The sequence below is a fragment of the Megalobrama amblycephala genome, linkage group LG16 (assembly GCF_018812025.1).
Source record: "Megalobrama amblycephala isolate DHTTF-2021 linkage group LG16, ASM1881202v1, whole genome shotgun sequence".
In the NCBI taxonomy this organism is placed as follows: domain Eukaryota; kingdom Metazoa; phylum Chordata; class Actinopteri; order Cypriniformes; family Xenocyprididae; genus Megalobrama; species Megalobrama amblycephala.
In genome coordinates this window covers 25,169,205-25,186,395 of record NC_063059.1, presented here as the reverse complement: position 1 = coordinate 25,186,395, position 17,191 = coordinate 25,169,205, and the positions used below count along the sequence as shown (strand labels likewise).

General features: G+C 36.9%; 1 protein-coding gene across 3 annotated transcripts in view; it reads left to right on the top strand.

Moving 5' to 3' along the window:
• The first annotated feature begins 2,013 nt into the window (after positions 1-2,013).
• Positions 2,014-17,191, top strand: part of dph1 (diphthamide biosynthesis 1) — a 120,891-nt gene continuing 105,713 nt past the window's right edge. Inside the window, exons 1-2 of one of the 3 annotated variants that reach the window (XM_048160199.1) lie at positions 2,014-2,169; positions 5,951-6,100. In XM_048160199.1, the coding sequence (XP_048016156.1) occupies positions 2,080-2,169; positions 5,951-6,100 (240 nt within the window). In that variant the 5' untranslated portion in view covers positions 2,014-2,079. The remainder of the gene's footprint in view (positions 2,170-5,950; positions 6,101-17,191) is intronic. The other 2 variants (XM_048160197.1, XM_048160198.1) reach the window with 2 other exon arrangements.

The following is a 17,191-nucleotide window of genomic DNA, read 5'->3' as shown; positions in this document are numbered from 1 at the left end:
TTTGTTGCCAGTCATCGTTTTTAAAGGTGCAATATGTAATATTTTCTGTCCGCTAGAGGTTGCTAGAGGCCTATGCAAAACAAAGGCGTAGCTTGATGACGCCATGTTTGAGAGCCGAATCTTGGGACATGTGGTCTTCACCTCAACGGCCGGTGGAAATAATCGGGATAGGACTCAGGAAGAAATCATGTTCATGCGATTATTAACGTTACTGTAGTATGAAGCAGAGCAGGACCAAGTGTTGTGGGAGCTGAACGAGGCCGCTGGAGCGATTGTGCAATACGCCGCGGGCAGCGGAACTTTTATTATGTCACAGTCGCCGGCGCCACTTCCGCTTTTCCGGTCATGAGTATGAGGTAACACAGCTCTGTTTATCATATTTGATATATTTGAGTGTGTTGAAAATGTTATAACGTTACTCTGTGCGTTCGCTCGGCGACTGCTGTGAGACACTTGTTTGAGACACACTGCAGTAAAATAGATCGATTTTAGAATATCATATTAAATGCTGGATGGCTTGTGTTGATAAATAGCATGCAATTAATTTTAAAACATATTGTATGATGGAGAAAATTCTCCATTACTGTTACTAAAAATAAAGCTGATCATCTGATTATGCTATGTTAGCTACTTCACAAAATAGTGTTTTTCTCTAAGGCACGGTAAAAGCATGGTACTTGAAAAAACATCAAGAAAATTATTTAAACAATAAGACTAAACGTGTTGAGCTAGATGACAATAATTAGTTTTCTATCTACAAATATATCAAAACAGTTGTTCCCTTATCTATTAAAACATGTAAATATTAAAGCGTCTTTGGTGTTTCGATGGTTTCTACAAAATAAAACCGGAAACCGAGGGTAACGCGGGTATGATGCAATTGACAGGTGACTCCTCACACGTCCCGCAGCCTTGGTTAAAATTGCAATTTTCTCAAATAGTTGGAAACATTTGGGATATTGTAAGTACTCAAGTGAACAAAATATATAACACTGGCCTAGTGGTTTTTGGATATTTTACTGCAAAATTCTTACATATTTCACCTTTAAGTGGTTGTGCTAAAATTATTCTCCAGAGACCTCCCATGTTTCTGTCAGTGGATTTAATAAAGATTATTTTGTTTACTCTCAGTCTCCTTCATTGTGTGATCATGATGTATATACACAGCTAAATCGTTACAGCATGCGTGAGGAGTTGATTAATAGATGTATTATTACCATTAGTAGACATCAAATTTAATTAATAGACTTACTACCTCTCTACTACAAAAAATAAAAAAATAAGGCTACATAATAACATGCTAAAAGGCTGCCATTTGGGCCAGACATCTTTTGAAAAATAGTTTTTTTTAGTAAAATAAATGGTAGGCTATGTAAACATAACTATTATCTTTATCCAAGATAATTTATTTGTCTGGCCCTTTCACCTGTAGTTTGTACATGCATACACAGGAACACTTGAAACCACTGATTCATTCACTGTGAAGGAGACTGGTGACTCAAGCTACAGCACTTCTGTCTCCATTCACAGGCAGACACACCAGGCGAGAGAGCACAGATGGAGATGAGGAGTCATGAACGAATTTGATTAATGAGGGGACTGCAGGCTGTGAGCATGACAACACCTAAGCACCGACCCTGTTTGTGTTTAGAAAGCTTAATTTTGTTAAATGCTGACATTTTTTATAGTTTCAGTCCTATAAGTTTCAGATATGCATACAGGAGGCTAATGCAGGGATTCCCTAAATGTGCATTTAGTCTTACAAAGTAGCTAACTGAATGGTTAACTGAAATGGTTAACTGAAAGTTTTTACATCTACAATTACTCAATGTCACACAGTGACAATTTCAAAACTTTTGTACAATGCCAATATAAAAGCAATGCATTTAATTTGGGAAACAACATTTCAACTTGCTTTTGATTTATTATAAAGTTAATATATAGTGGCCTTTTTATTATAAGAAAGGGGTCCTCCTTGGCTTCAAAATGTCTGAAAACTTTCCTTGCCCCTCAATACGTCGTTCATATCAATGGTATCGACAGTTGATTTGCTCGCATCAGCTCTGTGCTCGATGCGTAATGTCTGTTTCACTCCACGTGCACTTGTTTGGGGAAAGATGGCGGCTCCCACTAGCGAGATTGAAGTGCTTACTGCGAAAAAACCTAATGGTGAGTACTATTAGTTTGATTTCTTAATAGTTCATCGTGTTGCGGTTGCGATGTCTATCAGCTATAAAAATCAAGATCTGTGTTTTAAAGTAACGTCGCGATAAACCTGTAGGTGGTAATTCTGTCTAATGCTAAGTGAAATGTATATCTTGTGTTATGGGATATATTGCTGTCACTATGTGGCTTATTTAATCAGAAATGTGATCTAAAGTATTGCATGTGTTACCGGGGCTAGTTGTCACAAAGGCTATGTCTCAAGCACAAATGTTAGTTTATTTAGCAGTAATTTTATTTTGGTTTCATACACCTCAAACACTTAATTGTGTATAAATTGTAGTTTATGTCGGTCAAAACATTGATTTGATATTTTTCATGCTTCAGTTTCCTTTTCATGAATTTATTTTTTTGTCGTGAAATTTTTTATTGTTTACATAAACTAAGACAGGACATTAAATGCATATATGTTTTGGAAGGCGTATTCTTTTGACATCAGCACTGTTTTTGTTTTTAAATTAAAGAGAACTTAAGTGGTTTCTTTAGCTATTCCTTCTCTCCTGTCCATGAGACGGTACAGCATCACTTGGCTGCAGTGGGCTTGTGAAAAATGATCATGTTTTCCTGTGTTCCCATCAGTCCTGCCACACTCAGATCACATGTCTGTCCTCTTACTGCCACCCCTCTTCCCAGCATCCTCGGTGTTCAAAAACACGGAAGCTATATATAGAAATAATCACTGGAGAAAAAAAAAAATTGTAAACATTGTTTTGGTTTCTTGCCTGAACATTGCTGTGTTTTTTTGGCTGAAAATGGATATTATTATGATAAGAAATATTGTAATTTTTTTATGTATCTAATGAATATATGTTGTACTGTGCCTATAATAAGCACTGAACTTTTGACTCCAATTAGCATATTATCATAATGTATTACACTTATTTAAATAGTTGTTTGCTTAAGTGTTCACCCCCTTTCAGGGCAGTATTTTGCATAAGAGGCTGAAACAATACTCAATACTCCTCCATATTTTCCTCCAGGATTTTTGGATTTTACTCTTTACCCTCAGAAGACTTTGAGGGCCTGCTGTGGAGAAATATCCACACAGCATGATGCTCCCACCAGCATGCTTCACTATTCGGTTGTTTAGTCTGACGTCACGCTGCAGCACTTCCGGGTCCAAACGCTTTATCTCATGCCACAAGAAAACAACAAACGGTGCTAATATACACACATGATGTGGTGTAATACTACCAAAAAAATTATAATCATAACCTTTATCTCCATACCAAAATCCCAGATGGCCAGACAGTGATTCATCTTTTATAAATCGTTAATGTATTAATGTCTGTGACGCTGTGAGCACGGAGACTGTTGTGTAGACTGTAAGTATTTTAAATGTTTAACTTTAAAATGTTAAATGTTTAATATGAATAAATAGCGCTCATAAACGGCCGTCGATGGCATTCTCAAGTGAAATGAGCCGGGGCTTGGACCCAGAAACGGCGTTCCTTACGTCACGACTTAACAAGCGGATAGGGAATTGTGTGTTTCTGCATAGTTTTTGGTTTATGATGAACATGATGTTTAGTCTGAAGCTCAGTTTTGGCAATCTGTAGATATTAATATGACATTTATTTTCAAATACTTACTTCTCTTTTCCAGTCTCCCATAAACTTGTGAAACACCTGAACAACCATTGGTCCCTTACCAGTCCCTTTCTGGCATGGTCATTCAATTTTTGAGGCTGTAGTCTGTCTGTTATAAGATTATATGTAGATTTACAACTGTAAATCTACAACTGTGCCATACATTTTCCATTTTTTAAATTATTGATTTAGCAATACTAACTTTCTGGGTGGGCTGGTATGCAATACCGGTGTTGTGCCGAATTCCTACCCCCACCAAATTATTACCCCTCTAGTATTGGTAGGTTTAGGATTGGGTGTGGGGGGAGGGGTTAGGATTAGGGGTGGGGTTAGGATTAGGCAATCAGATAACAACACCAGCACTTCTGTATTGTAACCTGCAGCATACCCTCACTTTTTTTTGCGTACTGGCACTTTTCACATGTTGCCGGTACTCTGACTGCCCCCCATAACGCGATTTCAACCGAGGTGGACACTCTGGTGTCACTTTTTTTTCCCTTCGCACTGCTCCCAAGGATATTCAACGAGTTGAAAATATTCCATACATCCCCAACCTTGTGCTTTTCAGTTACTTTTTCTTGGAGCTGTTATTTTTTTCTTCATTGTGTAATTTTCTGCCATAAAACTGCCGTTACACAAATAGTTAGGGATGTCACGGTGAGGAAATTTACTAGGGCTGCCAAACGATTAATCGCGATTAATCGCATACAAAATAAAAGTTTGAGTTTGTATAATATATGTGTGAGTAATGTGTGTAAATAATATGTATATATAAATACACACAAATTAATGTATATATTTAAGAGAAATATGTTATGTACAAAAAATGTGTTTATATATAATATAAATTATATAAAAATATAAATAAATACATATACTTGTAAATATTTCTCAAATATATACATGGATGTGTTTGTATTTAAATATACATAATAATTACACACAGTACACCCACATATATTAGGCAAACTCAAACTTTTATTTTGTATGCGATTAATTGTGATTAATCGTTTGACAGCCCTAAAATTTACACACCGGTAAATAAACTTGCGACAACACCGGTATTAACACCAGGGGGAGATATTGTATATGATTTGCGGGCATCAGGGAGCCGCTATCAATATGTGAGTATTGAAATCGCTTTTGAATGTGCGCTCGCTTTTCACTTTTGCTTCCGAATTGGCGATCATGTGCACTCCGTGTATAGGGAGTCGCGGTACTGACTACACATTTTACAAGATAAGATATTTGTCAGTGACGGTCAGGATCTCTTGCGCACTAAATCCTACGCCATCGTCTTGTCAGTCATCTCGCTTTACTAATTGAAATCTTTCTCCTGCTGCACTTTGCTGCAACTCTGCAGCTCATGCTGTATGGAGCAGAGCAGGCACTTTCAGTTTGTAATTATAGCGTCATTATCCAACTGAACTAAATGGATTTTATTTCTATTAAAAAAATCAATACAACAGTGGGGGCGGTGCCAAGTAATGTAATCATGTACTGCTGAACACTGTGTAACACCACTAACACCAACTACTGCAGCAAGCCTACACACCGGTTAACTATTTATGTGACTTCTAAACCAATTGACTGCACTAGTGTTCATTTTGGTCCATCATAATACATTAGATTTTTTTCTGTTGATCAGTGGCAAAAAATGTTATGTCTATTGTTATTTTAATGCTGGAAAATAAGTAAGCATGTTTTTATGGATACTGTGTATAGGAATGTAGCTAGCTAGAGCTTGCATTACAGATGGTCTGTCTGTCATAGACTTCAAAAATGAATGAATGAATGTCACTGACAGACTCATTCTGCTGATGGCTGACCTCTCAGTTCAGCTGCTGTCCTGACAGTGTGCTGATTGATTTGTGTGATGATTAATTTTGGATCTAAGAAATGATTGCATGGGCTTTCCTTGTCTTATTATATAGGCTATAGTGCAATCAATTTCTCATAAAAATGAAATGAGATTTTTAGTGGCACTTGCTAAGGCAATTTGCAATTGCACATGTTGTACATTGCACAACAGTGTCTTAAAGCACACTTGAGTTCAGTGATGCCTACAACAAACTCAGCCTTCAGTATCTCTAAAGCAAATTAAGCGAATTAACTCTCATATTGTCTTTTTAATGTAGTGCGAGGACCGAGGAGAGTGGCAAACCAGATTCCTGATGAGATCCTCAAAGATCCAGAGCTCAACGAGGCAATTAAGGCTTTGCCAGCGAATTACAATTTTGAGATCCACAAAACAATATGGAGGGTGCGACAAGCCAAAGCCAAGAGGGGTGAGTACATTTAAAATCGGTTTGTTGTGTTTAAGGTTATATTAAGCTATTAGGTTATGCAGTTCATGTTATATTGAGCTATTTACTTCCTCTAAGTGTGCAAATAAACTTTTGTTTTGCTGCCTACTTCAGCAAAAGAGGCTATATATTGTAGATAGTTTGAGCATGTTGTTGTGTGTTGTATTTTATGTTATTAGGCTTACACTTTCAGTTCCAGAATATTAGTCTTTCTGATTGTCTGTCCATAGAGAATTAAATTGCTTTAAAGTTCATCTCTGTTTGCAGGATAATGCAGCAACATTACATAAGGTATGTCTCAAGCTTATTGCCTTTATGAGAGCATACAGGCTGCATTATATAGATTAATGTTCTTCACTATTGTGTTTTTAGTTATATGGATAGAGTCAAGCAAACTAAAAAGCAGAATTGCCTTGGAGGTTTCCACACAGGCATAAATTAAGTTGTGGTCTTTTTGCTGTTCTCTGGAACAAAGTGCAAGCTTTAAATTGCTGCAGAGGGCTGCTTTAAACCAACTGGGAAAATTGGTGAAATTCATGATGACATTTAGAGGCATAATTACCTAATTTTGAAGAACTTTGCTTCAGTAAAATGTGGAAGATATGGTCATTAGCTCATTAACCATCAACTGATTCTGCTGAATGGCAAAGACGCATTTGCCACAGTCAGAATGACTTGTATTTTTCAGAGCACAGCAGCTTGAAATATTATCTTGGTATTTGATTTTTCTTCAGATTTCTGTAACACTTTACAGTAAGATTAAATTTGTTAATTCATGATATCTAATGGTACCTAAGTAATGAACTTTTCAGAATTTTTCTTGGTTTATGTTAAAGGGATAGTTCACCCAAAAATGAAAATTTGATGTTTTTCTTCTTACCCCCAGCGCATCCAAGATGTAGGTGTCTTTGTTTCTTCGGTAGAACACAAATGATGATTTTTAACTCCAACCGTTGCTGTCTGACAGTCAAATAATGCTAGTGAATGGGAACTTCTACTATAAGAGTAAATAAAACTTGCATAGACAAGTCCAAATGAAACCCTGCGGCTCGTGACGACACATTGATGTCCGAAGACACGAAACGATCGGTTTGTGCAAGAAACCGAACAGTATTTATATCATTTTTTACCTCTAAAACACCATAATTGTCCAACTGCGTTCAGCACTCGGTTAGTGAGGTCTGATCGCGCTCTGACAACGGCAGTGATGTCTCGCGCATATACTTCAATGAGATCGAGACATCACTGCCGTTGTCAGAGCGCGATCAGACCTCACTAACCGAGTGCTGAACGCAGTTAGACATAGTGGTGTTTTAGAGGTAAAAAATGATATAAATACTGTTCGGTTACACGCACAAACTGATCGTTTCGTGTCTTGGGACATCAATGTGTCGTCACGAGCCGCAGGGTTTAATTTGGATTTGTCTATGCAAGTTTTATTTACTCTTATAGTAGAAGTTCCCATCCACTAGCATTATTTGACTGACAGACGGCAACGGTTGGAGTTAAAAATCATCATTTGTGTTCTATTGAAGAAACAAAGTCACCTACATCTTGGATGCGCTGGGGGTAAGCAGATAAACATCAATTTTTCATTTTTGGGTGAACTATCCCTTTAATTTCTACACATTCTATTTTTTTTTTGTACATGTAAGCTCTATAAATTGTTCATGTATTATGAATGAACATGAATTAACAATGAATAATAGTATTTTTATAAAGAAACCTGAACCTAGATTAATAAATGCTGTTTAAAAAGTCCCTTAGTCTGGGCTGTTTTGCATCAAAATATGTTATATCCTCTGTAGTGACTTCCATAAGTGTTTTTTTTCCATAAGATCTTGTCAGATTGGTGTGAAATTATTCCCCCCGGAAAGCAACACTTATGGCTTGTTTTAAAATGCTCTAATGAGATGTCATACAGTTTCTTAGTGAGATTTCAGCAATTATAAGTGGTCAACGTTTTCCCAGGGTTGGCCCAAGCTGTCTCACTATAACATTTTACTGTAAAATAATCCTTTTATTGGAAGTAATTACATCTTATTCTAATGCACATACTTCACCACCTTAAGCTAACCTCTGAGAATTTCATCATAGCATAAAAAGATGGTGAAATCACAGCTAGCAGCATGCTAATCCTATTATTCGAGCCATATCATTTATCGTTATGCAAATTTAATCCTCATTTAGTCTGATGCGTCCAATCAAGAGCTGTTTATCTCTGCGTTGATGATGAATTGACTCAGCTTGAAGGCCTTGTCATGGGTGCCGCGGCTTAGAGTTGTGGGTCTTGATCCAGCAACCCTTTGGCTCTTACTTGGCTTTGCTTGTTTAGCCTGCGCTCTTAATTTGTCATAACCGTTGTGATGTCCGTGCGCTGCAAGCCAAACATGTTATACCAATGACACTGTCTCTGACATGTCAGAACAGCTGAGTCAAAATAAGCCAGTAGTGGAGTTGTATGTACACACAGTTTTGTTTCAAAAAGTGCCATTGCTATGTGACCTTCTATGTTTCTTGGGCTTCTAATTGTGATTTTTGTCACTCTCACCCGACCGACCTCGTATCCTTTTGGTCATGCATCACTGTCTGATGGAAATTCGTCCCAAGGGCCTGTTGTCACTCTAGTACAGGTGTCAAAGAGTCTTCAGGATGGGCCATTACACAGTAAGACGAGGGAAAAAGATAAAGCAGAACAAGGCTTCAGTTGATTTCAGTAAATCTGGATACATGTTCACCATAAGGAGTTCAGACCTACAGCGATGCCCAATCTTTAATCACGAAAAGTCCTAATAATGTGCCAGAGAAATGCCCAATTTCAAGCCTCTATTGATGTGAATGACAACAGACAAGTGTTTGATGTGCTGAATGTGTTAGCAGGTGGCTTGTGCGAAGTACTTTCATGGGGATTGGAGAGAATGCTACAGTCTGCTGGGCTCTTTGTTGTGGAGCTTTTCTTTTTTTAAAAGCCCCCTTTATTTGTGTACTCAATGGGCAAAGATAATTTTTGACCAGATTCTCTCTCTTTTTACGTTTTCCTCTCTCTTCTGTGTTTTTCACTATTATTTTTCTTAAATAGTATCTGAGAAATATTTAAATATTTCAAAATATATCAAGATTCACTAAAATAACAAATTAAACTCATATAATTTACAAAAAGGAAACCTTTAACAAGCTATAAAATATTAAACCACTACAATGTAACACAATTTTGCTGGAAAGTGATGGTTTAAAATGCAAAACATTACTTATTTGTGTATAGTTTTCACTACATTCTAGGAGTGTAATGGATCGTAATTGATCCGTACAGCCCCACGGTTTGGCACACGTGTGATTTGCGTATTTATTGCAAAGTTTAACCATCGATCATAGAGTGAAAGTTTATTTTTTACATGTGCTTTGCCTTGGCAGTTTACATATTCAAGTGCAAGAAGAGGCAAAAGAGAACTGAATTTGGTACTCGCATGCTGTTATCTGTGTGCTCGGCCTCACGCACCCAAAGTGCGCTTAAAGAGAGCTGCGTTTCAGACACCAAACTGATTCCTCTTTGCACTTGAAATTACACATACACAAAATTGTCAAATATACCCATCTCTGCAAGTATTCTCGTAAACACAGATGGTTATTTCTGTCATTGTAAACAGTTGAGAAATAAAATGGATGTATAGTGGAGAGGTGGTATTAACATTATGGCATGGCATCTTACACACAAAAGCCATTGACACATGTACCAATAGATGACCAATAGATGACCAATAGATAGAGTGCCACTAAAATGTGTTTATGTGCTGATGGATTGGGTCATGTGCCATTGACATTGTTGCGGAGCATGTCATTGTATGTTGTCATACCTCCAATAACCTAATGACACATTGGAGCATTAGCTTATGTAAATGGTGTAACATATGCATTTAATGGAAGAATGACATTTAATTAATAATACACTGCTTTCAAACATAGGGTATATTACATTCCGGTTGTGTTTGATAACACTTTTGTTTTCTACTTGCATAGGATTGACAGTTCAGCTGTGTCATTTGGAATAATAAAAGATATTTTTGGGTGGCCACAACTAAAAAAAGTGAAACATTCTAATTAAAGTGGTACCAACCAGCAGGGGTATGAGCTATTACAAACTGACACTTACCAGTCAGGTTGGTATTTCATATAATTGTAAACTAACATAAGAGAAAATGCCACAAACCATTATAAAGTGACACCTACCATTCTGAAATGCATTATGAAAACTGGCACCAAACATTCAGAAGTGTGCTGGACCTTGACACAGCTCTTCACAATGCAGAATAATGTACGTCTGTAGATACTAACTTAAACTGGATGACTATTATAATCTGGCTACAGCAAGTCAAATGTTTTTTACGAAACATTCAGGCATCTCCAGAAGGAATGCATGTTCACATTGTTAAAAAAATGGTTTTATTTCTTATTACGCAATTACATAAACTTATTTGTGAAATATTAGATCCATAGATGAGAACCACTAACCACATATTAAATTATATTATATAATTAACAAATAGACCACCCGTGGATCTTCCTCCGCTGTCATAACTTAAGTGTTTGTTTATCTTGAGCTGGACAATGTTGCACTTATTTACCGGCGTCAGCATGCATGCATCATCATGCAAAATTAACGGTTTACAGTAATGGATGTGACTGTTAATGCAGTATTCATAGTGACTCATGATAGATTTATTCTGTGTGTTTCCTAGAATGGGCGGTTTGCTTGATCAAGAATACGTATTGCTTTTTTGCTGATCCGAAAAATGATCTGTGACTCAATCTTATATGATCTGAACAGTGAGTTTTGTGATCCAAATACATTCAAACTGATGATTTTTGAAAATGTAACCAAACTGCATCTATGTTAGCCAGCTAGAATTTAAGTCCCCGTGAACCGGAAGTTGCAAACGACTTTTCACCTTAGTGCTCCTCCTCTCCATCTCTCGCTCATAGCAGACTAACGGTTGGAGGGGAGTGGTTTAAGAGTTTTCAACCCAAGCCGTCAAACTTGACGTCATCAGAGAAGGAACGCCATTCCAGACCAGAAGTAACTTTTCAGATTTTGATTAAAGATTACTGCTACATTTTTTTTCTGTGTATTAACTTGCACGGATTAATTGTTCACCACAAGACTAGTAATATGCACTAACAAAATAAATAGGGTCAATTTTGATTTCATGCCGACTTTAAAGTAATGATTTGCACTACACTTTCAATGTATCAACTGATTGCAAAAACCTTTTAGAGAGTTGCAGGGTCTTGTCATTTTCACTTGTGTGTATTCAGTTTGATGTAGTTATAGTAGGCTGAATTGTGTTTGTATTTATTACCTGTGCCTGGTCAGTGTCTGTTCTTTGTCATATTAGATTTGTATCAATTATTCTTGTGCTGTGGCATCAGCACAAACTTCATCTACTTTCATTTCCAGCTATGAAGAGGAGAACTTCATGTAATGATAAGGAAACTTCTGTTACAGGCGTCTTTTAAAGGTGCCCTAGATTATGTTTTTAAAAGATGTAATATAAGTCTAAGGTGTCCCCTGAATGTGTCTGTGAAGTTTCAGCTCAAAATACCCCATAGATTTTTTTTGATTAATTTTTTTAACTGCCTATTTTGGGGCATCATTATAAATGAGCCGATTCAGGGCTGCTGGCCCTTTAATTGCTCGTGCTCTCCGCCCACGGAGCTCGCGCTTGCCTTAAACAACATAAAAAAGTTCACACAGCTAATATAACCCTCAAAATGGATCTTTACAAAGTGTTCGTCATGCATGTGGCATGCATGCGTCGGATTGTGAGTATTGTATACTGTTAAGTTGTTTACTTCTGATTTTGAATGAGTTTGATAGTGCTCCGTGGCTAACGGGTAATGCTACACTGTTGGAGAGATTTATAAAGAATGAAGTTGTGTTTATGCATTATACAGACTGCAAGTGTTTAAAAATGAAAATAGCGACGGCTCTATTGTCTCCATGAATACAGTAATAACCGATGGTAACTTTAACCACATTTAACAGTACATTAGCAACATGCTAACGAAACATTTAGAAAGACAGTTTACAAATATCACTAAAAATATCATGTTATCATGGATCATGTCAGTTATTATTGCTCCATCTGCCGTTTTTCGCTATTGTTCTTGCTTGCTTACCAAGTCTGATGATTTGGTTGTGCACATCCAGACATTAATACTGGCTGCCCTTGTCTAATGCCTTTTATAATGTTGGAAACGTGGGCTGGCATATGCAAATACTGGGGGCGTACACCCCGACTGTTACGTAACAGTCGTTGTTATGTTGAGATTCGCCTGTTCTTTGGAGGTCTTTTAAACAAATGAGATTTATATAAGAAGGAGGAAACAATGGAGTTTGAGACTCACTGTATGTCTTTTCCATGTACTGAACTCTTGTTATTTAACTATGCCAAGATAAATTCAATTTTTCATTCGAGGGCACCTTTAAATGTATTGTAATGTGTTTCATTGTAATGTTCTCTGGGACCAGTGAGTCATGCCTGATATATAGACAAGCTTTCCACACTTATATATATATATATCATTGTTTTGTTGCACATGATGTAGTCATAGCCCCAGAGTTCAGAGTAACAGCACTTTTCAGAGATACATTTCCTGTCTGAAATGAGAGGTTCTTCTGAACATTTTTTTAATGTTATGACTTGCATAGCACTAACATTGCAAACTGCAAACATTTTTAGAATGAATCAACATGATTCATTCAGTGGGCAACTCTACATATAAGACCACATCCATTAGTTTGTCATAATGCAATTTTCTGTAAATATCATAAATAGTCTTATTAATGCTTGCAAATATAATAAAATAATCTACTAAAACAAATGGTCAAAGTTCTAGAGAAATGATGCAACAAAATTAAAATATAAATAAAGAAAAATCTGTAATGTCATATAGCTCATTATTTTGCTAAAGGTCTTGAGTTCAAATATGCACTTTTTTTTAAAAGACTAAGTAAAATCGCAATTTTTTGCCAGAGGATAAATATTAGAAGACAAGGTGCATTTTATTCTGTGATTTAATTAACTTTACTTGAACTGTATGGCAGTAACATGGCTTCTAGAAGGTCAAGAGGTTTCTTTCATGGGCAGACATAGAAAGCAGCTGCAGTGAGATGGGGTGGCACAAGACCCGGTCAGCAAAAGGTAATTGCTAGTAGCAATTAATTTTCAATGGGGTTTTCGGTTTCAACAAAATATTAAGAAGCACAACTGTTTTCAACATTTATAATAATAATAAGATTTTTTTCTTGAGCGCCAAATCAGCATATTAGAAAGATTTCTGAAGATTATGTGACACTGAAGACTAGAGTTAATGGGTGCTGAATTCTGCTCTGCCATCACATGAATAAGTTACTTTTTTTTTTTTTTTTTAATGGTAATAATATTTCACAGTATTACTGTTTTTCTTGTCTATATTTTTGCTCAAATAAATGGAGCCTTCTGAAGATTCTGGGCTACATCCCTTCTGCCCAGGTCTAGCATCACTCCTGTTTCATTCTTGTCTCTCCTGTGTCTCTGTTGTTCTTATCTGGCTCAGTAAGCTTCATCAGAGCTGCACAAACATCTGTTTGTATGTTCATTTCACATAATGAGGATGCATTGGTTGCCTAACTGATTATTTGTGAGTTTTTCTGGCCTAAGGATGGCGATGATGAATGCAGAGGATCGTAGAGATGACTTACCTCCCAGATTAATTCATTCTTGTGTTTGAATAATTAGTCCATGGTATCTTGAAATAAATGTGATCAAAATACAAACTCTGTCTGCAGGGCTGTCTGTTTGTATTTGCCAACAGACTGATGGAAGGAGTGAAGATGCGATGTTCATTCAGAGCTAAACCTCTCTGAAGAAGCATCAAGAAATATAATATTTAAGCAAGGTACAAAGGGGCTGTACTGTATTTTGAATATTCTGTGTTTTTTAGAGGTGCCCTCGAATGAAAAATTGAATTTATCTTGGCATAGTTGAATAACAAGAGTTCAGTACATGGAAATGACATACAGTGAGTCTCAAACTCCATTGTTTCCTCCTTCTTATATAAATCTCATTTGTTTAAAAGACCTCCGAAGAACAGGCGAATCTCAACATAACACCGACTGTTACGTAACAGTCGGGGTGTACGCCCCCAATATTTGCATATGCCAGCCCACGTTTCCAACATTATAAAAGGCATTAGACAAGGGCAGCCAGTATTGATGTGCACAACCAAATCATCAGACTTGGTAAGCAAGCAAGAACAATAGCGAAAAACGGCAGATGGTGCAATAATAACTGACATGATCCATGATAACATGATATTTTTAGTGATATTTGTAAACTGTCTTTCTAAATGTTTCGTTAGCGTTTGCTAATGTACTGTTAAATGTGGTTAAAGTTACCATCGGTTATTACTGTATTCACGGAGACAAGAGCCGTTGCTATTTTCATTTTTAAACTTGCAATCTGTATAATTCATAAACACAACTTCATTCTTTATAAATCTCTCCAACAGTGTAGCATTAGCCGTTAGCCACGGAGCACTATCAAACTCATTCAAAATCAGAAGTAAACAATATAACAGTATACAATACTCACATAATCCGATGCATGCATGACAAACACTTTGTAAAGATCCATTTTGAGGGTTATATTAGCTGTGTAAACTTTGTTTATGCACTGTTTAAGGCAAGCGCGAGCTCTGTGGGTGGAGAGCACGGGATTTAAAGGGGCTGCAGCATAAAATCGGCACGTTTATAATGATGCCCCACAATAGGCAGTTAAAAAAAATTAAATAAAAAAAAAATCTATGGGGTATTTTGAGCTGAAACGTCACAGACACATTCAGGGGACACCTTAGACTTATATTACATCTTTTAAAAACATAATCTAGGGCACCTTTAAAGCTAAAGTGTGTGTTTTTTCTTTTGTGACCATAATGGCTGTTTTCAAATAGGTTTTCCCAGAACACTCCCCCTATCTGTTATTGGATGGCCAAACATGTAGTCCCGCGACCCCAACTTTGCTGTTTTGCATGATAGCTTTTACAGTGTGGTCTATTTTGGAAGGGCTGGTATGCATTCCTGTGTCAACCAATCGTAATTTACAAAAATTTAACTAATTATAACATACCTCATCCTGAGTATTAGTTTTTATTGTAGCAGCTGTGCTTTTTCAGTCATCCAGAGAGTTTGATGAGGACTAACATTTTGTTTGTCAGTCCTTTTGACATAGTAACAGGTGTAGCTGAACACACTAAGCACATTTTCTCTGTGTGTGTTTGTGCATTTGGGGGTTCTGGCATTTTGGCATTTCCTTGAGCTTCTATGGCATTTCTGGATATGCAGTGTACAAATGTGTGCTCACTTAGCCCTTGGCCAGTGCCTGGACTCCTTAGTGAGATGGAGCTTGTCAACGGCCGGCCGAGGATGGATGGATGGAAAGATTTGTCAGGGAAGGCCGTACTGAGCTGAATAACCTTTTACAGTTAATAAACTCGCCCTTTCCCAGGTAATGACCTGTCTGTGTCTGTCCGAACTGAAGGGGGCCGGTCTTTTAACCTTTTATCAGAGAGTTGCTCAGCCCAGCTGTATTCCACATTCTTCGTTTCATCCATCACCCTTCCTAGCTGCTCTTTAGCTTGTCTGCACTCAAAACAAATTGCTTATGTTCTTTTTTTTTTTTTTTTTTTTTAAACTTTTCTCCACTCTCATTTATTGCTTGTTTTATCCCAGCTGAGCCATATTCATGTAATTTCAACATTTCTTAAAAGAGTATGTGAATTCTAAGTAGGGCACATGCTCCTGAGCTCAGCAATAAGGTTTTTTCCAGCAATAAGTTTTTTTCCAGCACATTCAAAAAACAAAAAAAAATGTTTTTGACTTCTTACGGTACCACAACCTAATACCTGTATATCAGTATTAAAGGTGCCCAAGAATGCTTTTTCACAAGATGTAATATAAGTCTAAGGTGTCCCCTGAATGTGTCTGTGAGGTTCCAGCTCAAAATACCCCATAGATTTTTTTAAATAATTTTTTTTAACTGCCTATTTTGGGGCATCATTAACTATGCACTGACTTTTTTCAGCGCGCCGCCCCTTTAATTCACGTGCTTCCTGCCACACGAGCTCTCGATTATATTACAGCACATTTACAAAGTTCACACAGCTAATATAATCCTTAAATGGATCTTTACAAGATGTTCGTCATGCATGCTTCGAATTATGTGAGTAAAGTATTTATTTTGATGTTTATATTTGATTCTCTATGAGTTTGAGGCTATGCTCCGTGGCTAACGGCTAATGCTACACTGTTAGAGAGATATATAAAGAATGAAGTTGTGTTTATGAATTATACAGACTGCAAGTGTTTAAAAATGAAAATAGCGACGGCTCTTGTCTCCGTGAATTCAGTAAGAAACGATGGTAACTTTAACCACATTTAACAGTACATTAGCAACATGCTAACGAAACATTTAGATAGACAATTTACAAATATCACTAAAAATATCATGCTATCATGGATCATGTCAGTTATTATTGCTCCATCTGCCATTTTCGCTGTTGTTCTTGCTTACCTAGTCTGTTGATTCACCTGTGCAGATCCAGACGTTACTGGCTGCCCTTGTCTAATGCCTTTCATAATGTTGGGAACATGGGCTGGCATATGCAAATATTGGGGGCGTACACTCCGACTGTTACATAACAGTCGGTGTTATGTTGAGATCCGCCTGTTTTCCGGAAGTCTTTTAAACAAATGAGATTTACATAAGAAAGAGAAAGCAATGGAGTTTGAAACTCAATGTATGTCTTTTCCATGTACTGAACTCTTGTTATTCAACTATGCCGAGGTAAATTCAAATTTTGAATCTAGGGCACCTTTAAATCGATACCATACGGAGTCTAGATTTTGCCGTGGGTATTGCGCATAATTTTACTCATTCTCGCAGGTTTCACGTTTAAAAAATGTGAAATTACCTCAAATGTTTATTAGTAAATTAATCAACACAGATTATCACATCAAATCAGTAATTGGTTACCACT